This window comes from Aspergillus brasiliensis (genome assembly GCF_001889945.1).
Source record: "Aspergillus brasiliensis CBS 101740 unplaced genomic scaffold ASPBRscaffold_8, whole genome shotgun sequence".
NCBI lineage: Eukaryota > Fungi > Ascomycota > Eurotiomycetes > Eurotiales > Aspergillaceae > Aspergillus > Aspergillus brasiliensis.
In genome coordinates, this window is record NW_027137449.1 from 1,181,400 (window position 1) to 1,206,136 (window position 24,737).

Below are 24,737 nucleotides of genomic sequence, written 5' to 3' on the forward strand. Positions count from 1 at the left end.
CCCAGAAATCATATCGTACAAAATGGGTTGCTCCGCCACACGCTTTTGGGGCATGCAGTTGCAGAAACATGGTAACAGCCAGAAGGGGTATGTATGTAGAGGTGGACAACAATTGTCCGCTAAAAATACAAATGCCATAAGTTGTGAGTGGAAAGGGGTGGATATGAAGCCGAAAGGTTGATCACAGGTATCTCTTCTCATATACTTCCTCGTAGCATTGGATGTGGTCGCCAACGGCAAAGTCGGTCCAGCCATCGAAGCCGATACCACATTCCGTGTCTTTGCGCATCTCCGTCACGTCCTTCTTGACGTTCTTTAGAGATGTGATCGTGCCTGCAGCCAGTTAATCAATTGCCATAGAAGCAGCATGTCATTGGTGTATTCAGCTCACCATCGTAGATTGTCTCCTGGCCTCGAATCACGCGGACCTTCTTGGCCCGATTGATCGTTCCATTGCGTACCTTGCATCCTGCAATGGCTGTCTTGTTACGTCCCTTGACCGTGATCTCGAAGATCTGTCCGATCTCTGCTTCACCTGTCACACGCTGGCTGACGTTCGGTGCCAGCTGCTCACTCAGAATGCTCTTGACATCGTCAATAAGCTTGTAGATTATATTGTGATTCATGATGTTGACACCGCGCTTCTCTGCCATCCGAGATATCGCAGGTTCAATAGGCATGTTGAAGGTGATAATGTGGCCATTGGCCGTGGCCGCATGCTCGATGTCGAACTCACTGATTGGGCCGACCTCAGAGCGAAGCACATTGGCAAACACTTCGTTGTTACCGATAGCAGTGACTGAGTTGAGAACAGCCTCTGCCGAGCCACCAACGTCGGCCTTGATGATAAACTGCACCGGCTTGGGGCCAGATTGTACAGTCTCCTCAACCTGGTCTGCGCCGGCCTCTTCTTGGCGACGTTTCTCAAGCTTTTCACGACGCGCTTCGTTGATGGCAGTCATGTCTTCACTCAGTTTTTGTGTCTCGGCCCGTTCCAACCGGTAGTCCACGACGCTCTTGGCGTGCTGCTCGTCGTCGGCCTGCAAAAGCTCGGTGCCCGCCGAGGGCTGCTCTCGCCAGCCATCAACCTCCACTGGCATGCCTGGAGTGGCTTCGCGAACTGTCTGACCAGCTTCGTTCCGAAGGGTGCGCACACGCGCCCAGGTGGTGCCAGCAACAATGATATCTCCTGTTCGCAGCGTTCCCCGTCGGACAAGTATGGTAGCTACACGGCCATAGCTCTTGGTAGTGGCTTCGATAACCCATCCTTCGACGTTACCCTGGGGGTCAGCCCGGTGGTCGAGCACCTCTGACAAGGTAATAATGGCTTCTTCAAGTTCCAGCATTCCCTGGCCAGTCTTTCCACTCACGCCGATTGCTTGCACGTCGCCACCAAAATCTTCAACGTGTACACCGTGAATCGAGAGATCCTGTTTGACCCTGTCGGGATTAACGCCTTCCTTGTCCATCTTGCTCATGGCAACAATGATAGGAACATTGGCAGATGTAGCATGCTTAATCGCCTCGATCGTTTGGGGTTTAACGCTGTCATCCCCCGCGACCACAAGAACCACAATGTCAGTCACGTCCGCACCACGGCGGCGCATATCCAAGAAAGCAGCGTGACCAGGCGTATCCAAAAAGGTGATTGTCTTTCCGGAAGGCATAGCCACGGAAAATGCACCAATGTGCTGCGTGATACCTCCGTGCTCTGTTGCAACGATCGAGGACTTGCGGAGCCAGTCTAGGATGGTGGTTTTGCCGTGGTCAACGTGCCCCATGATCGTGACGACTGGAGGCCTGGCCGGTAGGTTTGACTTGTCTTCGGGCTCTGGCGCTGCGGTCAGGTCACCCTCGCCAGTGTCGAAAATGGGTTCATAATTGTATTCAGAGGCAATCAGGCCGGCTGTTTCTGCATCAAGGACATGATCGTACGTGACCTCCTCGAAACCCATATCCTCCATACGTTTGACAAACTGTGCAGGACGGACGCCAATAACGTCCGCAAGAGTACTGACGCTGATAAACTCGGGGAGATACAGAGGGCTGACACTGGCTTGCTGCTCCTTCTTGCGCGCTTTCTCCTTCTTTAAGCGTTTCTTCTCCTCACGACGCTTCCGGCGCTGAGCCTCCTCATCCTCATCAAATAGCTCCTCCTCATCCCTACCGGACTCGCGTTGCTTGCGACCGGTTTTTCGTTTCGGCTTCGAGTCTGGAACATCATCTTCACGTACTTTGATGTTCTTCAAAGATGACGGATCCCAGCTCCACGGGTCACTAGGCTTCTTTTCCTGCTTGTCTTCCTCAGGCTGCTGCTGCTGCTGCGCTTTCCTTTCTTCTTTCTTTGCCTCCCTCTCTTCTTTCCTTGCCTCTATTTCCTTTTTCCTTATCTCCCTAGCTTCCTGGGCGGATATTTCTTTATCGACATTGGAGTCGAACACAGGCCGTGGACCGGCGAATTGTCCTTGGCTTGCCATATAACCCCTGAAAGCTGCTTCTCTTGAGTTGAGCCCTTCGGCATTCCCGCCGTCCTTATCAGACAAAACAGACTGACCCAATTTCCGAATCTTGATGGCTTCTTCGTCTGTGTGGCGATGGCGGGGTGAAGCTCGGTGTCGTTGCGGTCCCTCGTGCAGGTCCGGTCTGGCTGCTTTGCAGCGCGGGCAGGAGGTATGCTGTCCGTAACACCTCGTCTGGCAGTCCGGACATGTCCAACCTGTCGACCGCTTGTACTTGGGCACTTTGTTGACCTCGAGTGACTTGTCGGGCTGGAGCGTCAAACTTTCCTTGTCCTCATTGGTGAGGCCCGAACGCCGCCTGGGAAAGGCATCGGATTGCCTGGGCTTAAAGCCGGCATCACGCCATCTAGTGTTAGGCCATTGCTCTTCAGTGCGGCCCTGAGACCGCCCTTCCTTCCATCGTTGTTGTGATTGCTGTTGTCTCTCTTTACGTTGCCGTTCTTGTTCTTGTCGCTGTAATTTCTGCTGTTGTTGCAAGTCTTCTTGTTGCTTCTTTGCGACCAAAGAGTCTCGGATAGCTTGTTCCGCCGCGCTCAGCCCAAGCGGTCTCTGCGCTTTGCTTCCCCAGCGATTACCGAACTTCGGACCTGCAGGTGCAGGACTCGAGCTGGTACCTGCAAATGAATCATCGGGATTGTTTGATGGCGGAGACTCGGATGAATCGAGACGAAGAGGCGAGATTCGAAAATGCCGTCGAGGAACCAAGCCTACTACCGGAGCGAAGGCAGCATTTCTGCGGGCGGTTGCGCACGACCATTCGACACCGTGACGGCGGGATAGCTGAAGATGAGAACAGAATGTTAGACGCGAAACTGATAGATAAGAGATTATTCAAACTCACTTCCAAAGCAGCCCGCCTGTGCATGATGTGGTTGTCGTTGCTTACAGCGAAACCCTCGGCGCCAAAACTGCGGAGAAGAACATCGGCGCCGTAAGTAATCAAAGTAACGCTGGTGTATCCGCCCGTACCAAGATGCTGACTCAGCCCGCGGGTCCGCCAGTTTTCCGCCTCACGTGCGCTCGGCGCCATCGCCGAATCGGAGGCGAGCCCTTTTGCGACATCAACTGCGCTCTTCTTTCTCGTCTTTTTGATAAGCTCCGTCTCTTCCTCCTTCTTTCTGTCCGTACAAGGCCTCTTGGGTTCTCGGGATCAAGGGATCAACTGCGTCGTTTGGTGCGATCTCGTTCTCAGCTCTACGACTCGATCTCTTTTCAACTTTCAGTTTCCCGAACCTGTGATACTTCCCCGCAATGGAGTCCGAGGCATTCGAGGACATGCAGAAGGGTGGCGGAACCCTTCGCACCCTCAAGGATTTGGGTGCTGGTGCTGCTGGTGGAATTGCTCAGGTGCTTCTCGGTATGTCGATAATTATTGCTTTATTTTCACTCAGCATATGTTATGTCCTGTGTAATCACCGGCACATGTCCTCCGCGATATGGTTTCTCCAATTGCGGTGAGAATGTGCTGGCGCACTGCTTTCCCATGCCTTATATGGACCCTCTCTCGTTACTATCACTATTCTCTATTCAAAGCGCATACTAACGATGCATAGGACAACCTTTTGGTGGGTAGCTTCTCTCTCAACCCGAGAGTTTCTCCTAACAATGAACAGACATTGTCAAGGTCCGCCTGCAAACCACCACTCAGTACTCCAGTGCTCTGGACTGCGCCACCAAGATCTTGAAGAATGAGGGCCCCTTCGCCTTCTACAAGGGTACCCTGACTCCGTTGATCGGAATTGGTGCCTGCGTAAGCACCCCGTCAGAGCCAATTCGTACCTTACTCATACTGACCGCCCACAGGTCAGCGTGCAATTTGGTGCTTTCCACGAAGCCCGCAGACGTCTTGAGGCGCTCAACAAGAAGAAGTATGCCGACAGCACTCTCTCCTACACCCAGTACTACATGGCCGGTAGTTTTGCCGGTCTCACCAACTCCTTCCTGTCTGGCCCCATTGAGCACGTCCGTATCCGTCTGCAAACCCAGCCCCACGGAGCTGATCGTCTGTACAACGGACCCATCGACTGCATCCGCAAGCTCTGCAACCAGGGCGGTGTCCTCAAGGGTCTCTTCCGCGGCCAGAACGTCACCTATTTCCGTGAAGCCCAGGCCTACGGAACCTGGTTTTTGGCTTTCGAGTACCTCATGAACCAGGACGCCAAGCGCAACAACGTCAAGCGCGAGGACATTTCCAGCTTGAAGGTCGCTACTTACGGTGGTCTGGCCGGTGAGGCGCTCTGGTTGTCCAGCTACCCCTTCGACGTGGTCAAGAGTAAGATGCAGTGCGACGGCTTCGGCGCCCAGCAGCAGTTCAAGAGCATGACCGACTGCTTCAAGAAGACGTATGCCGTTGAGGGATTGGCGGGCTTCTGGAAGGGTATTGGACCTACCCTGCTTAGGGCTATGCCTGTGTCGGCGGGTACTTTTGCTGTGTACGTTGACCCCTACTGTTTCTTCAAGGCTGTATGTCGAGTTACTAATATGCATCTACAGTGTCGAACTCACCATGAGAGCCCTGGGCTAAATCAGATAAAGATCGACTTTCCTAGCACAGTAAAATAAACTAATACCCAACACACACGTCGTCAACGCGCGTATCCAGCTTCGGTGGTCTTTTGGGGTTTGATATCCCCCGTTTTAGTTTTCTTTCATTCAACAAGCACTGGAGGAAAAGTTCCGCTTAGACTACTTCAACTTTTTTTTTCCTTGAACAATCAGTCAAACTTGCATGGTTCTATAGAATTACTCAGGATTTTCAACACTTGGCCAGCTCAATACGATATGATATGATATGATGATTCTTTCTTTACCGTCTACCAACAAACCAACCAGCCATAAACAAAGATAGCATCAAAAATCAAACCGCCAACGAAAAATCCCCAAAGAAATCCTGCCACGCCGTAGGAAAATAAAACAAATCCAGACCGGGAAAATCCCACTCCCGAACAAATTGCTCAGGTACGAAACTTTGCAGATCCGCCTGCGCATCAAATAACTCCCAAAATGGCGCCATCGCATTAACGTTAGTGCCCGGTTGGTTACCACTATCCCCTGCTCCACTCACTCCTTCTTCTCCTTCTCCTGCCTCCGCAATCGGGGCGTTACTATTCACCTCTCTTTCCTGCAAAACACGACTGTATTTCTCGATACTTAGTCGTAGGATCTGCATGTAGATATTGTTGTTATTCCCTATTCCTGCTGTCGTTGCTGTTGCCGTTGTACTGGTGGTGGATGTATCTCCACTACTCCTGGTCAGCTCATCAAGGAGTCGATTTCCATGGTCCAGAAGTTCCGTGTGCTCTTCTTTCCGTTCAGGAAGGAGGCGCGATAGCTTTAGAAGTAAGAGGAAGCAAAAGGCGCATTTGGCCCAGACGAAATCCATGGCGTATTTGAGTTTAGCGAGGTAAAAGTCGGGTTCGAGGCTAATTAGGCGGAGGTGTTTTCGGGCGCTGGATTTGGCGGTTAGGAGGATGGTTTGTTCGATTGGGGACATTTCTCTGCATAATTTTACAGACATATGTTAGTATTAAGGAGGGAGATACTTGGTATTGGATTAGGGTTGGGAGCGCGGGGTATGTACGCGACGTTCTCTACGCCCATGGAGCGGAGCGCTTTGCAGTGCAGAATCAATTCGGCCCAGCATTTCTGGACTCGTAGGGCGGCGAGGAGGAAGGGGCGTTCTTGGGTGGCTGAGGGGGAGTTTTCTAATTATGTTAGTGGTTTGGGTCAATTGGTTTGTGTGATAGTGTAGTGGTGGCAGCTTACCGATGATGCGTAGCCAGTCGCTTGTTGGGATTAGTTGAAGGTATGTGATAACATACTTATTAGGGGCTTACTTACTCAAACCAGAGGTCGAGATCTACCTTGGCTTCGTGCACAAATTCGGTGATATCTGATCTTTGGAGGGTTTCTTTGGCATCTAGAGTATCGTTGACTCTTGCTTTATCTTGTTATCTCCTGTCAGAAATTAAAAATGATGGGACGCTTACCACGTATAATGTTCAGCTATTCAAAGTTAGTTAATAGGATGACAGTCAACATATGATAGGGTGACCTACCTCCACCTGAGAAAACAGTCGCAGATCTAAGACAGTAGATGTAGGATGACGAAGCAGAATGCGACATCGATGAGCATTCCCTGTCACCCGGATGCCAGGAGGTTTCCCACCGTCAACATGGAATCTGGTCATCTTTGTTAGCATGTGCATAAACTGACTGCGGCTACAAACTCACATGTGGTCAAGTACCAAAAGACCGAACCAGGTTCTAGATTTGCGCATTAGTGCGCGCTCCTCATCATCTACCATCACGCTAGACATGTCATGAATCACGTCGGTCTCTTTCATCGTCAGTCTCTGTATCAGTTCCTCGAATGCTTCGTCCAGTCCCAGGTCCAACGCCATTCTAGTTGCAAACGATAGAATCAAAGATCGTTCAGCGGAGTAGCAGGCTACAATGAGCAATGCTTGTACTGCTTCTAAGCAATTGAGGTTTTTGTTCTGAATGACCACGTTTATCGATCTCTTGAGTTCGGCATGTAGTAGATCAGGGATCTGAGATCCGGATCCTAAAATAGTCAGCGACTTATCACTTATTCTAAAGAACTGGCATCAAGCATACTGATCTCAACTCGACTGCCAATTGTGCAAATAGCATTGAGCAGGATGCTACTCCGAGCGCGCACAGAGTTGAATGTATCAATATCTGGATCAAAGATCGGGATATACCTATCCTAATTTTCCTTACGCATGAGCCCCTTATATCATGGGTAGAAAGGTTAGGACTACCTACACAGCCTTGAAAGAACCTAGATTGCAGATTAGCGAACAGCATCTTCGACATCACCCTCAAAATGGCATCAACATACGTCCCAAAACAAGACATAGCCTGATCAGCCGTCATCATCCCCCTACTGATAAAATCCGATATTGGCTCTTCTCTGATATCGAACCCTGAACGCCGCGATTGAACAGGCCGAGCAGTCTGTACCCCAGGAGTCTGAAATTGAAACACGCTAGCATCATTATCCCTCTGGGCCAGAGGATACCTAACCCCTCGCCAATGATGATGATGATGATACCCACTCATCTCTCCCGTAGCAAGAAATGTGGGCATTGTCCCAGGATCAGACATGACATGAACGGAGGCTGGAGACGTGTGTGCAATTTGCTGTTGCTGTTGCTGCTGACGCAGTAGTAGCTCGTTCACATTGCTCAATTGCTCCCGTAGACGCTGTACTTCTGCTTCGACGTTCTCCAGGCGTCTACATTGGTACCTTAGTCAACACACAAACAGTATACTCGAGCGGTAAGCACGAACAGAAGATCGGGGTACATACAAAACAGCAGGATCCTTCGGAATCTCGAAGAATACACATCGTTTCCGTGCCCGTTTACATCTATTCCTATCTGTCAGCATATGTCATCTTCAAAATCTATTACTAGCATACATACCTCGTACACGGTCGTTTACCATCACATTTCACCTATTTGAGTAAGCACAATACGAACCTAAAACACAGTTACACCCCCTTAAAGGAACGACTAACTTTCGACTGTCGACAAGATGTACATGCTTTCTAGATCATATATGCATATGTTAGCAACACCGTCTATATCTATATATAGTAGCTGCCACCAGCAGCACATTCGGTAGCAACATGAGCAGCTCAAGTAAGCCCGAAGGTGGTCTAGTGGCCAAGCATACATACCGGAATACGCTTCTTCCCAATGGGAGCGGAGACCGCGCACGAGGATTCCTCATCTGAGTCCATTATCAACTTTAAGAACAGTTATAGCTGTCCGCACTAAATTAGAGATAAGAATGCATCAATCAATGCAGGTTATGCGCACTGATCGTCGGAAGAGGGAGTTCGGTTTTGGGATGGGGTAAATAGATTGGAGCGGGATGGCATGAGGATGGAAAAAGGCGGGGCCCCACGCCGTCGCCGGGGGATTGCCGAGTCGGCTATTTTGCTTGCGAGTTGGGTTTAATTTACTAACTGCCCAATTACTATCTATTCAAGAAATTTATTGAGGACATGGTAGTAGTATGTTGTTGGGTATTGCCAGAATCAGATACCATTCATAGACTGAAAACATGAAAATAAGTGAACGCTATAACCAAACCCCGCATATTCCCTACAGCATCATTTCCATAATACCTTACCTCATCGGTTAGGAGAGCCCGGTCTTAGTATACATAGACGAAATCCTCGTTCTCCCAATCCGTCAAGTCCTTGAACGCATTGTCTTCGCCCAGACTCTGCTGAGGTGCTTCGGTCTTATCGATTGGGACTGCTCCAACGGCTTGCATGGAGTGGTCGATGATCTTTGCGCTCTTTCCCATGCTAACTCGCTTCTTCTCGTGTCTCTTGTTGAGAAGGAACAAATATCCCATGTTCAAACTAACAGGAGATAAGTAGGTGGAACTAATGTAGGGTGTGGGGGGCTTACGCGCAAAGCAGGATGAGAACACAGAACATTGCGAGACTATTTGAATGCACGATCAGTACCAGGAACGATCATTTACTGACTTTCTTGGCTGGCTTACTTGGAGAGCAGACCGCGTCTGTATAGTGGTGCTTCGGTTGTAGTGTACAGGTTCGACCCAAGGACCTGTTCTCAGTGAGTATTCAACTGTGCGCTTGTTGGGGCTGGCTGCGGTTCAACATACATTACCAGCACATTGTCCAACGAGTAGGATTCCGTTCACGAGCTTCATCTTTGTTTCACCTCCTGTATTTCCTGCAGACCACGAGTAGATCAGGGGTGCTATAGTATGTTAGCTTAGGCCATCTGCGCAGTCCATAGAGGCATACTAATTCCAGGGTATACGGAGATCTAGAGAGTGTTAGCGAGCACATGCTGACAGTAGCATTAAACTTACAATGTAGTATCCCGCAAGAAGTGCCCCATTATGATGGTTATCGTGCGGGATCTGCAACAACATCACACAGCCCGCAATGGCAGGCAAGCATAGCAAAGCTATGACAGGACCCTTCATCTGGAGCTTAGTCGCCAACCATGCTCCTCCCATTGTTGCAATGAGCTGGACAGCACCGAAAGGTATATTAAAGAGAATTGTATCGAATTGGTTGAAACCGAATGCTTCGATGATCAATGGTCCGAAGGTCGAGATACCGCCACTGGGAATTCTGTGATACCGTCAGTATGTCTTGCAGGAATATCTGAAGGACATTATCCCTACGAGATCGAAAACATCAGAGCAAACCAGAAAAATGACTTGATGTCGAGGCATGTCTCTTTTACATGCTGCCATTTCCACTCGTGGGTTTCAATACCTTGCTGGTTCATACGAAGCCTAAACCACACGTGTAAGCGTTCTGGTGCGCTCGTCAACAGCTACACTGTAGTAATTACCTTTCAATAGCTAGAACCTTATCTTCTTCGTGAAGGAATTTGGATTTGATCGGTGAGTCCGGCGTCAGAATACTAGATATTAAGTGTTAAAAGTGTTTAACGTTCGTTGTTTTAAAGGCATGTCTCACAAGACAACGACAGAGAAAACAATCGTGATGAGTCCAAAAAACAAGAAGATAATCTGTGGTGTAGTTAGCATCCGGCTTTGAGAGTGGTGAAGACGGCCCAACCTGGTAGGGCTCGAAGACCGAAGATCCAATGTGACCAAGACCGTAGGTTATCAGACTTCCAAACTAGCATCGTAGTTCGCATTAGCTGTAACACTTGACGAGGGAGTACGCTCGAGTCCAAGCTCACCATGTTCACCACGCCATTCATAGCATACCATGAACCAAGCCGGACTGGCTGTTCTCGTCGCCGATACCACATTTGGGTGATTGCAATGAATGCCGGTGCTTGTTGTTCGACCGTCAGCCCTAGCAAACAAACCAATGGTTGCATTGTTAGGGCTTCACTTACGTATACCAGCTTCAAAGAGACCCAGAAACATCCGACAAACCAACAACTTCGCAAAAGTATTCGCTGGGGTCATGCACGTCAGGGCAATGCCCCAACAAAAGGTCGTGCATGCCAGGAACTTCCCCAGAGGCACCTTGACCAGGATGTAGGCAACGAAAGGCTGAGCAACGAGTTGCACCAAGTAGACGACCGCCCCAAGCCATGAGTATTCCTGCCCATGAAGATGAGCCTTCTCAACCAGACCAAATACTGATGCGTATGAGAGAGTCGACTTGTCGACCTGTTGCAGGAAGTAGATTCCTAGCAGAATAGGCAGGAGTCTGAGATCAATCTTCCGAAGGACTCTGGCGTTGTTCTCAGGTGTTAGAATGGTAGAATGGCCCGCGTCTCTCAGGAGGTCAAGAGCTGTGTCCTGAGTAGACACGTTTGCATGCTGCAGCTCCTGACGAGGCGCGGTATCAATAGATTCAATATGCTCATCTTGTGTCTTGTCTGCGGGGGTATTCCCTTGCTTGGAGGACATTGTTCTCGTCTGCTCTTCTGCACTTAAGCTGTCCTTGGAAAATAGCCCTAACAGATGAACGCCTCTCGAGTAGGAAAGTAAGCACCTCAACCTTCAGCGAAAGTAAATCAAAGCTGAAGAGAGATTCCCCGAGACGAGATAAAAACTCAGTCCCAAGACCACAACAGTACTGGGTCATAGCATATTCCCCATCGCCGCCCACCTACACTGCAAATGGAAACCCCGTGGGGAAAAACCTCATCCTCTGCCCCGGACGCAAGCAGCCCAAGCCCGACGCGGGAGCGAATCAACTCGGCCATGACTCGCCACGACGACCATGACAAGCCTAGCGTCGAAGTAGTCGTTCCATCCTGGCAGCACACCACGGGATAACATGACGTGGAAACTGTCGGACATTATCCGACGCGACGCCCAATGACTTCCAGTCGTGCCATCACCGTGCAGAGGAATCTGCGGGAGTGGAGAGATACCATAGGTTGAATAGCGTTCCAGCTTCGGAGTTCGGGCACGAAAAGCGATGGAAAGAGCACAAAAGCATCTCCAGATTCGCTTGGGTGTGGGTCACGGGGACGCGGGGGGGAAACACAAAGTGTGGGGGAAGTCACTAACCAGTCACCAAGTAGTGCGTTATAGTGCTTTGTAGTGCTTCGTAGCACACTATCCTGGAATCGGCCCATGCATGTCGGAGATACCTCCCGAAAGCCGACTATACAGCTCCACGTTTGGTGGGCCTCAACGGCACTGCTCCTCACGCAATGCCGGTGACACAAAGGCATGTAGAATCAGTCAAATAGAGCGCATATTCTGGCTTGGATCCAGTTCCTGTAGTTGTATCCTCATCGTATCCTAAAAATTGCTTTCGCAGTCACTCAATTGACCCTGATCGAGGGAGTGCACGCAACAAAATGCCTCAGAAAGAGTTCGTCCCCAAGACTTACCAAGAGTCTCCAACTGGAGCTCAGAGCCCTTCGTCTGTACATCTTCGCTCAAGTCCAGCAGAGCGTTCCTTCGACTTCTCCTTTGAACCCATTCGTGAGAACCTATTCAGAGTCACCTTCTCTTCTCAAGACCATCCTCTTCCTCCTTTCCCCAGTGTGACCAAGCCGGCAACAAACCTCGATGGCGTCCACGTCTCCGCAACAGGCGGTTCAAATAAGAAGACAATCGAAGTCGGGGATGTAACAGCGTCCGTTGAGTGGAGCAATGCCCCAGTCGTCTCGCTATCATGGAAGGGCACAGAGAAGCCCTTGTACCGTGATCTGCCGCTTCGCTCTTATGTCGCAGACTCCACCGGTATTGCACACTACACAGAGCATGACCGGGATTGCCTTCACGTTGGACTTGGGGAGAAGAGAGCTCCCATGGACCTCACGGGACGCCATTTCCAGCTCTCAGCCACCGACAGCTTCGGTTATGATGTGTACAACACCGACCCTCTATACAAGCACATTCCTCTGCTGATCAAGGCCTCCCCTGATGGGTGCGTGGCTATTTTCTCCACGACACATGGCAGAGGAACATGGTCTGTCGGCTCGGAGGTCGACGGCCTCTGGGGTCACTTCAAAGTCTACCGGCAAGACTACGGCGGACTGGAACAATACCTTATCACCGGCAAAACACTCAAGGACGTTGTGCGGTCCTATGCAGAGCTCGTCGGTCTTCCGATCCTCGTCCCCAGATGGGCATATGGATACATCTCGGGCGGATACAAGTACACCATGCTTGACGACCCGCCTGCTCACCAAGCAATGATGGAATTCGCAGACAAGCTGGAGGAGCACGGCATTCCCTGCTCCGCACACCAGATGAGCTCCGGATACTCAATCGCAGAATATGAGCCTAAAGTCCGTAATGTCTTCACCTGGAACAGACATCGGTTCCCTAATCCTGAAGAGTGGATCGCCAAATACCATGGTCGGGGAATCCGCCTCCTCTCCAACATCAAGCCGTTCCTGCTCGCCTCGCATCCCGACTTCCAGAAGCTCATCGATGGGAACGGGTTCTTCAAGGACCCTGAGAGCAACAAGCCGGGTTACATGCGACTGTGGAGTGCTGGAGGCGCAACAGGAGGTGACGGATGCCACATCGACTTTTCGTCTGCTACTGCGTTCAAATGGTGGTATGACGGCGTGCAGAGCCTGAAGCGGGCCGGAATCGACGCCATGTGGAACGACAACAACGAGTACACGCTCCCCGATGACGACTGGAAGCTGGCATTGGATGAGCCAACCGTCTCCGAGGCCGTCAAGAAGGGCGTTGAGAACTCCGTTGGACAATGGGGTCGTGCCATGCATACCGAACTCATGGGCAAAGCCTCCCATGACGCTCTGCTCAACATGGAGCCCAACCACAGACCATTCGTCTTGACGCGCAGTGCCACCGCAGGTACAATGCGCTACGCTGCCAGTACCTGGAGCGGAGACAACGTAACCAGCTGGGAGGGCATGAAGGGAGCAAATGCTTTGTCCCTCAGCGCGGGTATCTCCCTTCTGCAGTGTTGCGGCCATGATATCGGAGGATTCGAGGGACCTCAGCCCTCACCTGAACTGCTGCTCAGATGGATCCAACTGGGCATCCACTCGCCTCGTTTCGCCATCAACTGCTTCAAGACTTCTCCCGGGAACAGCTCCGTCGGAGATGTCATCGAGCCCTGGATGTACCCCGAGATCACCCCTCTCGTGCGGGACACGATCAAGCGCCGTTATGAAATCCTCCCCTACATCTACTCTCTCGGTCTAGAAAGCCATCTGACCGCTTCCCCGCCCCAGCGCTGGGTAGGATGGGGCTATGAATCGGACCCGGAGGTCTGGACCAAGGCCCTGAAGTCCGGTGATGAGCAGTTCTGGTTCGGTGACACCATCATGGTAGGAGGTGTCTACCAGCCAGGCGTGAGCGTTGCCAAGTTATACCTCCCCCGTAAGGCGAATGACCAGTTCGACTTCGGGTACGTGAACATGAACGAGCCTTATAACTACTTCGCCTCCGGACAATGGGTGGAAGTGCCATCTGAGTGGAGGAAGAGCATTCCCCTTCTGGCTAGAATCGGTGGTGCTATCCCTGTTGGAAAACCAGTTCATACCAAGGTACCGGGTGATGATACTCCGGCTTCTGTGGCTGTGAAAGAGGTTGATGATTACCGTGGAGTCGAGATCTTCCCGCCCCGTGGTAGTTCCCATGGCCAGGTCTTCAGCACCACTTGGTTTGAAGACGATGGTATCTCGCTTGAGGCTCGCATCTCGGATTACACTGTCACGTACAGCTCCACGGAGGAGAAGGTCATTGTTGGATTCTCCCGCGATGAAAAGTCTGGATTTGTCCCTGCCTGGAAAGACCTTGATATCGTCCTTCACAATGGTGATGAGAGACGCGTTGTGTCGGATATTGGAAAGACGGTGGAGTATAAGGGTAAGGACTCTCGGGGACGGGTGGTTTATACCTTGAAGAACTAGATAGAGAATGTTGTGGCTGGTCTGGAAAGTCTTTTGAGTCTTCCAGAAATACGTGGCTTTTTATCATGATGCATGATGGTAGTTGTCGGCGGCGTTAGATATTATAGAAGAGACAGAGTTTTGAATCAAATGCTTTTATGACACATAGACAACTCCCAACTTATAGCAATACCTATTAGTAAGTACTCCCAGGACACTGAGGTTGGCACTCAATGTAGACGTAAGGCGTGATGGACCATGAACCATGCAGAACAACAAAGAGGAACAAGCGGACAAGACTCTATCATGAACGCAGATGAGACAAGACCAGAAGATCAATTCAAATAGCATTGTTGATACACGATATAACACCAGATAAAAGGAAAATTTACAATGTCCTATACAATACAATCCCGGCCGAAAGTTCTGATGTAGGCAGACAGATATCAATAAGAGCAATAGTCAACACGTCAACTCTATTCGTCCTCCTTGGTAGCCTCTTCCTTAGGCTTCTCGAGAGGGCTTTCCTCAGAGGCAACTTCCTGAGAGGATGCCTCCTCAGAAGGAGTTTCTGACTTCTGTTCTTCCGGGGTCTCTAGAGTGCTCTCCGCTACTTGGACACGGAGCGGGTCCATGGCATCATACGTCAAGTAACCCTTGCGCGCCTTCGCCAACCTCCTGCGCTGACCCGCCTCTCCAGCCCTTCCCAGCACACCAGCAATCAGAGTCACGGAACGCAAACTGTCATCGTTCGCAGGGATGGGGTATGTGACACGGGTAGGGTCGGCGTCGGTGTCGATGATACCGATGGTCGGGACGTTGTTGAGACCACACTCATGCAATAGGACAACGTTCTCGACAGGGTTCAAGCAAACAACAAGGTCGGGCTTAAGCGCACGGTAAGATTCCAATTCCTCCTTCCAGAGGTCCTCCAGCGGCTCATCCAAGCCGTTCACGATCTTCTTCTCGCAATGGCCCAAAATCTGCTGGCCATTGGTCAAGCTACCAGGAATCCAGCGCTCGAAGATGTGATATCCTTGAGCCAATTCCGCGGCCCTGACCACGGCGCGCTTCTGTCCCTTGCGCGTGCCCGCGAAGAGAATCAATCCACCCCGGGCCGCAACCTCCTCCACGACCTTGGCCGCACGCCGGAGGTAAGCCGCCGTCACGTCGAGGGAGATGATGTGAGTGCCTTCTCTGATACCGAAGATATAGCGCGAGTTCTGGGGGTTCCAGCGGGAAGTCGAGTGTCCGAGGTGTGTCTGGTTGGCGAGGAGCATTTCGAGGGTAACGTCGGTGGCTGTAGGAGGGTTTTTGAGGAGGCTCTCTGGCCGGTAAACGCCGGTCACATCACTACCGAGGCTGTGAAATTTGATCTCTGAACGAGAGAGTGTACATTAGCTTTCCCTTCGAGCAGCAGCAGGCTTAGAGGCGATGGTGTTGCGGTACTTACTGCGGAGCGTGTTCTTATCCAATCCACCCTGAGTAGCAGATGTACCAGGCTCCGGCACTGCAGCAGGCGGTACAGATGTCTCTAATTGAGGTACTTGCTCCGCAACAATAGTCTGTACTGGGGTCTGGCCAGTCGTCTCGGTCGAAGAGAATCGGGACAAGATGCGCGACTGACGGGGAAGAGCCCGAAGCTGGCGGCCTGAATGGAGACGGGAGAATCAGCACATATATTTCCTATTATAGTATCCGATCCATGGAGCAACTCACTTTGCCGCACAATTTGCCGAACAATCATCTTGTCTTGTGTTGGCCGGAGTTCTGTTTCTATAGCAGCTGGTTCAAGGGAATCTTCCGCTCGAACTTTTGATGTCGGGCTTGGCAACAATTGGTGCCTGAGGCTTATAGATAATACGCTAAGCCATTTACGGAACTCGTTCTAGATGTCGGGGAAATCAACTTGTTCCCAGCAATTCCGATGCATCCATCTCAGACTACTCGCGTACTCCGTATTTGCAGCACACCACCTGAACAGTGGTCTATTCCTCCAGAGAACTGTCAAACATGGACATGACTGACCTGCTATTTCTTAGAGCGACGAGATACAGTGTCAAACTAATCAAAAACAGCACTCGCATATCGCCCAGACCGCCAAACCTTCACTCAAACAGCAGAGACCAAACAAAACAATCCAGTAGTAAACCCTGTACCACGTCCTCCGACATCTCCCGGAAAGAGTAGGTAGGCTGTCACCAATTCCACCAATCGACCACTACGACCACTCAAGCCATCATGCAGAACTCACAACATCGTAGCCAACCGCCCGAATGCCAATCTGCAAGTAAGGACAAAGTAGGTTGGTAAGTACATAACCAGCATAGTGTCGACACTCGACACATGCACACAAAAAGCGACGATCATATACACATAAAACCTGGACCTTCTCGGCCCCCCAAACGAGGCAAACAATTGCCTATCAAGGACACGCGTACTCATGAGTCCCTGCCCATGCTATTTGTCAGTGTCATATGTGAAGTCACCTTGCGGCTTGCAGTGTGGGTGATCAGATCCGATCCTTAATAACCGCTCAGTCACAGCCACCATCCATGGTCTATCTGCTTCAGGTAATCGAGATGTTAGGTGGGGGCTTGGGTTTGGGGGGAAATCAGTAAGCCGGGACAGTAACATAACGGAGTCCGTTGGGCCGCTGAAATCTTTGCGGTTATTCTTTGTGGGTAAGTATAGTACTTGATCACTGAGATACGAATTGATCATTGTTCACAATGGACAAGTTGAGGTAGATAGGTTACATCGATCTATTTCTTTATCCCTCTAGATCGTGTAACGTGGGGTTAGTTGGAGTAAAACGAGGCATTTTCTTCTCGGGAATGTGCGGGAGTCTTGTTGCTTGTCGGATCCTAATCCGGCATTATCTTTTGTGAGGGGGCCAAAAATCTCCTGCTGTAAGTAGTATCAAAAGTTTGAAACCACATTACTGGTTGATGGTGAGCTGGCCTCGCCGATCACCTTCAACAGGGAATGATATTATTTTCCGGCGTGAGACAATTCAAAAGGTAAAGAAAGGGTGGAGTCGGGTCGTCGAGAACTTTCATGAACCCCGCCACCACCTGAAAGCCCCTCATCCTGTGAACATCATGGGGGCGAACTCAAATGCATGAAGATCGGTCAAGTGGTGGGTGGTTGGAGGATGGTCAGATCGCGATTTTCTTACCAAGAAGGGAGCTACGGGGAAATCTATGAATCTACAACACTGGTGAGCGAAAACAAAATGAATGAAGCCAAAGACTGTATGATTCTTCGTAACGTAACCACGAAAGAGCTATGTAAACTGGAATACAGCGTTGGTATCAAGATTAAGAATTTCATCCGCGCCGGGTATGTGTAACAAACAAAGCGATCTCAATAATAGCAATGAGAAGAAGATGTAGAAAAGCGATGCAATAATTCTTGATCCAAAACCCGGTCGGCCGAACGAAGCAGAGTCGAAATTTCAGTCATTCACGGTAGTCGCAAGGGAATTCGTAACAATAATCACAAAGAAAGCAATCGGTTTAAGAATGGGAGAACCATCTATCGCTTGAAGAAGCCACCGAGCTGGTCCATCATGCCACCACCGCCCTGGTGGGAGGGAGGGCCACCCTGAGGGGGGTAACCACCATAGCCGCTCTGGTAGTCCTGCTGCTGCTCATCCTTGTGCCTGTGCTTCTTGATGGCATCCTCAGCGATGCTTCCCATGATAGCTCCACCGATGGTTCCGAGGATTCCGTGATCGGCCTTGTGACCGGCGAATCCGCCCGCCAGACCACCGGCAATGGCACCACCGAGACCACGCTCACCCTCCTGGGCTCCCCCGGGGGCACCCTGGTTGTATCTAAAGACAAAAGACGTTAGCTAGAGCTCATGGGGAAGTGTCAGAATTCGTGTATAACATACTCGCCACGCTGGTCCTGGCCGTACTGCTGACCACCCTGGTGCTGCTGGCCGTACTGGCTCTCACCATACTGGGACTGTCCACCACCGCCGTAGTAGTCGCTAGAGGCACCACCACCCTGGCCGCCGTGGTGCTGCTGCTGCTGGTTGTACTGATCATAGCCACCCTGCTGGCCGTATCCTTGCTGCTGAGGGTATCCGCCCTGGCCGTATCCACCTTGGCCACCTTGGCCGTAGCCGCCCTGGTTGTAACCACCCTGCTGGTGGCCGTAGTAGCCTTGGTTGTTGTATCCGTCGTAGCCAGACATGATTATGATGTGGGTTGGAGTTGTAAAGGTAGTTGATTGGTAAGATTGATATAGGAGGAAAGAGGAGTGGATTTGGTAAGATGATGAGAAGGTAAGACAGAACGAGGGGTTCCCAGGCCTTTTATAGTGGGATATTTGGCCACTTGATAAGGTGATCTGGCACTGCAGGGCTGAGCAGGCGCAGTGCTGACTCGCCCAGAAGGCGAGCCCCACCAAGATTCAATGAGGCCCCCGCTACGCCAAGAGCCCAGCGCCAGCTGAGAAGCAGAGGAAACACGGGACAATAATTACGCTGTTCAGTCACAGCCCGGTCAGAGAGTAACCAAAATTTGAGTGAGATTACGAATTACGACCTAACATTGTGGCTGTTGTGAGGCTGATGCCGTACGGAATCAACTAGATCCCCCGCCACCATGCATCGCGGGGTGGCTGTGCCATGTGTTCTTGATGGGCGCAGGGCGGGTGTTGATCTTGTCGTCCTTTCGGAATGGCTCCCCGCCAACCTGGGGATCAGGTACTTTTTTTACTTCTTTTGCTTTGCCTGACAGTGGCAAATTCAACGGCCTTCTAATGAATCAAAATCCTGATTATCATGCTTGTCATTATGCAATGACTTAGATACGCCGTGCATTACACATCCGGCCCCTTACTTCCATTCACCCCCCGTAGTAAGCGCAGAGCTAGTTAGCCGCGACTTGAATTTCGGCCTCGGAGTTAGCACGGGTACATCGGTGACGTTACCATGGTATCATATTACACCTCATACCGAGCTCACATGTGGCTCTCCCACACAGCCGCCCCAGTGGCTTAGCACCCACAGTTGCATAGTTATTGCATAGATTGATAGAATAGTCAACTGCGTGCGCACATCCACTTGACAATGGCTGTGCGAATCCATAAATAGATGGCGTGATGCCGATACTGTATAGTACAAATACAATCCAGCCACTATTCTATTGGACAAATTCAACATTGCATCCGTCTGCTGGTGATTTTACCGAAATAAGCCCCCATAACGCCTTCCCTGGAAATGCCGGATCATCGGAATAGCAAGCCTCCGTGTTTGCCGGACTCTGTACGTACGACTTAAGTAAGTGTCGTTTCTAATTGGGGTCCAAAAGCGACCGGCATTAGCAGGCAGACACATTATTTCCCTACTAGTGCAGAATTACGCCCGCCTAGTGTTGCGAACACGTACGAGCAGTGGAGGGATCCAGAGTGAATCTGGTCGCTGAGTGGATCACTCGTCTTTGGCTCCGGTCAGTTTTACTGGGTTTCGCTTCTCTTGGACCCTTGGCGGGTTGAGACTTGCAACGATCCGAGCCTCGGGCTATGGGGCACCACTGGCAGTGGGCAGTTGTTCAGATCAGATAGATATCTAGCAGATCAAAGTTGGTCGAGTTAGCCTTGTCGAATGTCATTCTAGAATCCTCGGGTGCTGCGCCGAGATTAGTCCAGGGCGCACGCACACAGTCACACACCCCATGGCGGCTGTCGCTCTCTGCCTAGCATCGGGCGGGATGTCAGAGCTGAAGGGAGAGCGCATTCCCTCCCACCGTTGAAGTATGATGTCAAGCGTAGGCAGCAAGTAGGTTCTAAATTATGGCATAAGGCTGAATACTTGGCTGGACGATTCCAAAGTAGTTATACTTCGCCAGCCCTTGTTGTAGAATCACGATCACGATGAAAAGATCCACGGACGCCAGCGCCCTTATGTATAAAACCGCGGGGCCAGCAACCACTACAGTGCTTACACACCAACTGAACCCAGCAATAAGCATCTACTTACCCATCAATATCAAACCTTATCATGACCAAGATTCCCCCAAACCCCTTACAATCAACGCAGTACAACCCACCTCCCCAGCATACGCAAAATGCAAGGTTAACCGCACCACCATGTTGCACATATCAAGCTTCCTACACACGCGGCACCACACAATTTGTTTCGCCCCTCGATGGATGTCCCAAATATCCGCAAACTACTCTCAAAAAGTGCCCCTCAAACCCGAGAACTAGTCTAGATAGTTCATCATCTGACTCCAGTGACCAGCTGGCGTGAGCAAATGGATTGGTCGCCAATAAGGTTATACTTTACGCGGTGGTGGATAGCCCGCCTGACCGACAACTCTGCCGGCATACAAATAAGTAAGTATATGGGAGGGGAACATGTTTCAACGGTAACTAACCAGCACCCACTCGCGACACCGAGATTTTCTTTTTCCTCCCCTATGAACACATAGATCATCCTGGAAATTCGCTCATAGTTTGGTTTGCAATGGGTGGTGTGCGAGAATTGTTGATCCACGCGTGTAGAGTGGCGGGGGGGTGCCACTGCGTATTTGCTACAGGCTGTTATATAGTGCGTAGCGCTCCTTCCTAGGATGGAGTAAAAGAGAAGGGAGCTTCTAGAGAGTCTTTCGACTTCGAGGTCATTCACCAGAGGACTCCTGATCTACACTAGTTGTTGTCGGTGCGTTGACCTTGTGTCTGAAACCTCAACGGCCCTCTTGGATATATACTACTATCAGAGAGTGTCGCTGGGCCTCCCAAAATGAAACCCATACTACCCATTCTACTACTATCTTCTCTATGTTTCCCCGGCACCTTACGCGCACATCCAACATCAACACCCAATCCCCCGACAGTATATCTCATCCGCCATGGCGAGAAACCGCCAGATCCCGAGGACAGTGGACTAAATGCCGACGGTTTCAAACGCGCCGAGTGTCTCCGGGAGGTATTCGGCGTGGGGTCACCATATGAAATTGGCCATGTGATGGCACCCAAGATCAATAAGCGTAAGACATGGCGCATCTCACGCGGTTGTTCCATCTCTCCTCACCCGAAACTAACGTTTATACTGGTGGCTACTCAGGAGGCCAGCATAGGCGTTCTTATGAGACCGTACTCCCCGTCGCAACGGATCTTGATCTCTCGGTCGATACATCCTGCAAGCGCAATCACGTTAATTGTGTGGCGAAACGAATTAGAAAGTTCAAGGGAACAGGGAATATCCTGATCTCCTGGCGTCATGGTAAAATGAGGGAGATTGTTCAGGCGCTGGGTTACGATGACCCCCCGGACTACCCTGAAGATCGGTAAGTTATTGGAGGAATTTGGTTTCGGGCTAGATGAGTAACTAATGACTGGGTGCCCTATCTAGTTTTGACTTGATCTGGACGATTCCATTCCCTTATAACAATATCACGGATATTCAGAGCGAAGAATGTCCGGAATTGGATGTGCCAGCAATACTGAAAGTGCAAGAGTAAATCATCATGGGCTGGTACCTGATGAGGGTTCCTATGGATATGGGACTCTGAGTAAAGTTGATGACTTTTTGTATGGTTTGGACGAACCAATGTTTTTCTCTGCATCGACTTGCTGTAGCTGTACAATGATGAGTGGTTATGATGAAAGTCGCTACTACTGTAGTTAACTATCTACTCCATAGTAAGTGTAGAAACACGCACAGACATTTCATTGACCAGTTGCTGCTGCACAGGGTCAAACATTAATCCGAAGACAGTCTGTGTGCGCGGGCGGTGAACAGCCGAGCGGAGACAGAGCGCCAAGATTTCAACCTGCCCACCCAATTTTTTCGAGGTATCGCGGCCTTCACTACGTTCGACCGAGCGTTGCCCAAATATCTCATCAACCTCCAGTATATTACTGGCTCGACGGCTTGGATCCCTAGGAAGGTCTGCGGTCACTTTGTTTCTTGAAGGATGGATGATATCGAGGTGTGTTGTTCCGTGCATTGTACTATGCCCGATCACGAGGTTGACCTCCTCTGTTTTTTCTTCTTCAGGAACGCCTGCGAAGCCATGCTCAGGCCTTCGACGGTTTGCTGTCGCTGATCCCGGCGAAATTCTATTACGGCGAAGACGGCAGTGTATGTGACTTGTCCAATCTTGCTGCAAAAGAAAAAAAAAATTCTCCTGCCCTTCTCTTCCTCCCTTCGCCTCATTTGGTATCGCGCTTAAAGCATAGCTGACCGGCGGTTCCTGGAACAGGATCAATGGAAGCGGAAGAAGCAGACTAAGGAGCAGGCCCGTGAAGCCAAGCGGGCAAAGTTGGACCCCGATTCCGCCAAGTCAGCGAAGGATGTGATGGATGAGAATGCACGCAAGCGTAAACGCGACGAGGAAGGAAATGAGGAAGGAGACGACTCTTCTGATAACGGTGAACTTGGCTCCGAGATGCCCAAGGAGGGACTGAAGAGAGGAGACGCCAACTCGAAGAAGCAAAAGCAGGCTGAAGACTCGGCCAATGCGGAGCGCGCATCCTCCAAGTCGGCCGAAGAGGCAGAAGCGCGCAAGAAGTTGAAGGAGGAAAAGAAGGCCCAGAAGAAAGCCGCTCAAAAGGAGAAGAAGAAGGCCAAGGAAGTCGCTAGGAAGGTCAAGGTAGAAGAGACCGAAACTCCTGCAAGTGAGGCTGTGCAAAAATCCGAGTCGACCCCCGCCAACAAGACCAAGGGACAACAACAAGAACAAGAGGACAGCGATAGTGATGACAGCGAAGTTGCGGATGGCGTCCCCGCCGAAGGCCTCTCGCTCGAGTTTAGCGCCGACCAAGAAGAACAACCATCGTCTTCTGCGTCCACCCCGAACTCCCCTGGGTTCGATGCTTCCAATCCCCAATCGGGCAGCTCTTCCATATCCTCCATTGCTCCTCCCACCGATGCCTCCAAATCCTCCACCTCCGAACCTAAGCCTCTCAAGCCTACCCCCGAACAGCTAAAGGAACGGTTACAGAAGCGGCTCGATGAACTTCGCGCAGCCCGCCATGCCGACGGGCTTAACGGAAAGCCCGCCAGAAATCGTCAAGAGCTAATCGAAGCTCGTCGCCAAAAAGCCGAGCAACGCAAGGCGCACAAGAAGGAGCTGCGCCAAAAGGCCAGAGAAGAGGAGCAACGGCTGAAGGATGAAGCCATGGCCCGCCGCTTTTCTCCTGGCGGTTCGGGCTCCCTTCTTGCATCCCCGCGCTCCCCCGCTGATTCCGTCGGCTCGAACAACAACTACGCTTTTGGTCGCGTTGTCTTCGCAGATGGCCAACAGGCCGACCCCACTCTTTCCGGTGTCCGGGAGCAACATAAGAGCCACGGTCCTAGGGATCCCGCCGCAGCCCTGAAGGCCGTTGAAGCTAAGAAGGCCAAGCTTGCGGCCATGGACGAAGAGAAGCGGGCCGATATCGAGGAGAAGGACTTGTGGCTGAACGCGAAGAAGCGGGCACATGGCGAGCGGGTCCGCGACGACACATCATTGTTGAAGAAGGCGCTCAAGCGCAAGGAATCGGCGAAGAAGAAGTCTGAGCGCGAATGGAAGGAGCGTCTGGAAGCCGTGAAGAAGGGCAAGGACATGAAGCAGCAGAAGCGCGAAGAGAACCTCCGGAAGCGCCGAGAGGAGAAGGGCAACAAGGGAGGTGGCAAGAAGTCGGCTGGAGGTAAGAAGAAGCCCAGACCGGGCTTTGAGGGTAGCTTCAAGGCCAAGTCTGGAGGCAAGAAATAAGCAAACATTGTGCTGGATTAAGAAAAGAAGTGGAGACCCGTCCAAAGTGTAATACCAAGCTGCAGCCTCTGACCATGTGTACATACACGCACAAGAAGAATGGGCCAAATAAAAGGGGAAGAAAAAGGAAGAACAAAAGGGAAAACTCAGAGAGGAGCAGACATGCTACAGATTGAGCAAAGAAGCTCGAGACAAAAAAGTTGAGGGAGTGCGGGCATTGGGAGAAACGGTGTTTGGGGAGTTACAACTCTGGAGGTTCTCTTGTTCATTTTGTGCATATATACCGAATCTCACGAAGCATTTTTGTCTTTGTTTGTGTTTCTATGCCAGCTGAGCTTGCGCACACACGCACACACACTACATTCATGTACGAATTTGTTTGAGTAATTGAACTGTTTGATGCAGGTAGCCAGAGACTGATGATCCAACATAAGAGCATGTCCCAACTAACAATGCATCCCCAATATTCATAATCTTCGTTAAAAACTGTCTGCCAGCCAACTTTTGTCTAAATCATAATTCATAACTCATATAAGTCATGAAACCCGAAATCTCGACAGCACTCATCTATCACCACCCCGTCTATCAATCTATGATCGAAATCACTCAAAACTTTTATCCCCACCCCTTGAACCACACACAACC

At 50.9% G+C, this 24,737-nt stretch overlaps 9 protein-coding genes across 9 annotated transcripts; 4 read left to right on the forward strand and 5 right to left on the reverse strand.

Annotated features, from left to right (window-relative positions):
• Positions 1 to 181: 181 nt before the first annotated feature.
• ASPBRDRAFT_56456 (translation initiation factor 2) lies at positions 182 to 3,384 on the reverse strand (the record flags this gene model as incomplete). The annotated part of the gene is made up of 3 exons (XM_067627569.1): positions 182 to 333; positions 392 to 3,299; positions 3,361 to 3,384. 3 exons carry the CDS (start codon positions 3,382 to 3,384, stop codon positions 182 to 184), a joined length of 3,084 nt encoding a protein of 1,027 aa, XP_067477932.1.
• A 386-nt stretch (positions 3,385 to 3,770) lies between these two features.
• On the forward strand, positions 3,771 to 5,043 carry ASPBRDRAFT_197377 (putative mitochondrial carrier protein (Ymc1); the record flags this gene model as incomplete). Its single annotated transcript, XM_067621090.1, has 5 exons — positions 3,771 to 3,876; positions 4,073 to 4,084; positions 4,133 to 4,269; positions 4,323 to 4,951; positions 5,013 to 5,043. 5 exons carry the CDS (start codon positions 3,771 to 3,773, stop codon positions 5,041 to 5,043), a joined length of 915 nt encoding a protein of 304 aa, XP_067477933.1.
• Positions 5,044 to 5,376: 333 nt separating this feature from the next.
• On the reverse strand, positions 5,377 to 8,292 carry ASPBRDRAFT_197378 (putative C6 transcription factor; the record flags this gene model as incomplete). The annotated part of the gene is made up of 13 exons (XM_067621091.1): positions 5,377 to 6,016; positions 6,100 to 6,223; positions 6,285 to 6,304; positions 6,360 to 6,459; positions 6,509 to 6,524; positions 6,578 to 6,701; positions 6,753 to 7,086; positions 7,140 to 7,251; positions 7,311 to 7,326; positions 7,387 to 7,782; positions 7,858 to 7,917; positions 7,973 to 8,004; positions 8,230 to 8,292. The coding sequence occupies 13 exons, from the start codon at positions 8,290 to 8,292 to the stop codon at positions 5,377 to 5,379; spliced, it is 2,037 nt and encodes a 678-aa protein (XP_067477934.1).
• Positions 8,293 to 8,711: 419 nt separating this feature from the next.
• On the reverse strand, positions 8,712 to 10,943 carry ASPBRDRAFT_197379 (putative MFS transporter; the record flags this gene model as incomplete). The annotated part of the gene is made up of 12 exons (XM_067621092.1): positions 8,712 to 8,925; positions 8,975 to 9,010; positions 9,072 to 9,136; positions 9,195 to 9,292; positions 9,340 to 9,361; positions 9,408 to 9,675; positions 9,729 to 9,842; positions 9,902 to 9,973; positions 10,030 to 10,082; positions 10,132 to 10,194; positions 10,259 to 10,356; positions 10,421 to 10,943. The coding sequence occupies 12 exons, from the start codon at positions 10,941 to 10,943 to the stop codon at positions 8,712 to 8,714; spliced, it is 1,626 nt and encodes a 541-aa protein (XP_067477935.1).
• A 905-nt stretch (positions 10,944 to 11,848) lies between these two features.
• Positions 11,849 to 14,392, forward strand: ASPBRDRAFT_129236 (putative alpha-glucosidase; the record flags this gene model as incomplete). Its single annotated transcript, XM_067618123.1, has 1 exon — positions 11,849 to 14,392. One exon carries the CDS (start codon positions 11,849 to 11,851, stop codon positions 14,390 to 14,392), a length of 2,544 nt encoding a protein of 847 aa, XP_067477936.1.
• Positions 14,393 to 14,579: 187 nt separating this feature from the next.
• On the reverse strand, positions 14,580 to 16,160 carry ASPBRDRAFT_44924 (mitochondrial 37S ribosomal protein uS2m). Its single transcript, XM_067625293.1, has 3 exons — positions 16,091 to 16,160; positions 15,825 to 16,022; positions 14,580 to 15,749 (listed from the first exon to the last, which is right to left on the reverse strand). Exons 1-3 carry the CDS (start codon positions 16,116 to 16,118, stop codon positions 14,848 to 14,850), a joined length of 1,128 nt encoding a protein of 375 aa, XP_067477937.1. The 5' UTR covers positions 16,119 to 16,160; the 3' UTR covers positions 14,580 to 14,847.
• Positions 16,161 to 17,818: 1,658 nt separating this feature from the next.
• hel10 (putative high expression lethality protein Hel10) lies at positions 17,819 to 18,565 on the reverse strand. The gene is made up of 3 exons (XM_067628409.1): positions 18,399 to 18,565; positions 18,275 to 18,309; positions 17,819 to 18,212 (listed from the first exon to the last, which is right to left on the reverse strand). The coding sequence occupies exons 1-3, from the start codon at positions 18,429 to 18,431 to the stop codon at positions 17,912 to 17,914; spliced, it is 369 nt and encodes a 122-aa protein (XP_067477938.1). The 5' UTR covers positions 18,432 to 18,565; the 3' UTR covers positions 17,819 to 17,911.
• Positions 18,566 to 20,649: 2,084 nt separating this feature from the next.
• ASPBRDRAFT_44929 (putative phosphoglycerate mutase family protein) lies at positions 20,650 to 22,269 on the forward strand. Its single transcript, XM_067625294.1, has 3 exons — positions 20,650 to 21,380; positions 21,458 to 21,680; positions 21,746 to 22,269. The coding sequence occupies exons 1-3, from the start codon at positions 21,134 to 21,136 to the stop codon at positions 21,852 to 21,854; spliced, it is 579 nt and encodes a 192-aa protein (XP_067477939.1). The 5' UTR covers positions 20,650 to 21,133; the 3' UTR covers positions 21,855 to 22,269.
• ASPBRDRAFT_44932 (putative 60S ribosome biogenesis protein Rrp14) lies at positions 22,204 to 24,550 on the forward strand. The gene is made up of 3 exons (XM_067625295.1): positions 22,204 to 22,325; positions 22,394 to 22,477; positions 22,599 to 24,550. Exons 1-3 carry the CDS (start codon positions 22,311 to 22,313, stop codon positions 24,090 to 24,092), a joined length of 1,593 nt encoding a protein of 530 aa, XP_067477940.1. The 5' UTR covers positions 22,204 to 22,310; the 3' UTR covers positions 24,093 to 24,550.
• The last annotated feature ends 187 nt before the right edge of the window (positions 24,551 to 24,737 follow it).

What these genes read in the sequence shown, in the direction of transcription:
- ASPBRDRAFT_44924 (XM_067625293.1), bottom strand. Translation starts at nt 16,118, where the DNA reads ATGATTGTTCGGCAAATTGTGCGGCAAA. An exon ending in TCGGCAAATTGTGCGGCAAA is followed by an intron (nt 16,023 to 16,090) that starts GTGAGTTGCTCC and finishes GTCTCCATTCAG; the next exon opens with GCCGCCAGCTTCGGGCTCTT. An exon ending in GGATAAGAACACGCTCCGCA is followed by an intron (nt 15,750 to 15,824) that starts GTAAGTACCGCA and finishes TCTCTCGTTCAG; the next exon opens with AGATCAAATTTCACAGCCTC.
- hel10 (XM_067628409.1), bottom strand. Translation starts at nt 18,431, where the DNA reads ATGATCAGTACAACCAGCAGCAGCAGCACCACG. An exon ending in CCAGCAGCAGCAGCACCACG is followed by an intron (nt 18,310 to 18,398) that starts GCGGCCAGGGTG and finishes CAGCAGCACCAG; the next exon opens with GGTGGTCAGCAGTACGGCCA. An exon ending in GGCCAGGACCAGCGTGGCGA is followed by an intron (nt 18,213 to 18,274) that starts GTATGTTATACA and finishes TTTTGTCTTTAG; the next exon opens with ATACAACCAGGGTGCCCCCG.
- ASPBRDRAFT_44929 (XM_067625294.1), top strand. Translation starts at nt 21,134, where the DNA reads ATGAAACCCATACTACCCATTCTACTACTATCTTCTCTATGTTTCCCC. An exon ending in GGCACCCAAGATCAATAAGC is followed by an intron (nt 21,381 to 21,457) that starts GTAAGACATGGC and finishes GTGGCTACTCAG; the next exon opens with GAGGCCAGCATAGGCGTTCT. An exon ending in CCGGACTACCCTGAAGATCG is followed by an intron (nt 21,681 to 21,745) that starts GTAAGTTATTGG and finishes TGCCCTATCTAG; the next exon opens with TTTTGACTTGATCTGGACGA.
- ASPBRDRAFT_44932 (XM_067625295.1), top strand. An exon ending in ATTACGGCGAAGACGGCAGT is followed by an intron (nt 22,478 to 22,598) that starts GTATGTGACTTG and finishes TTCCTGGAACAG; the next exon opens with GATCAATGGAAGCGGAAGAA.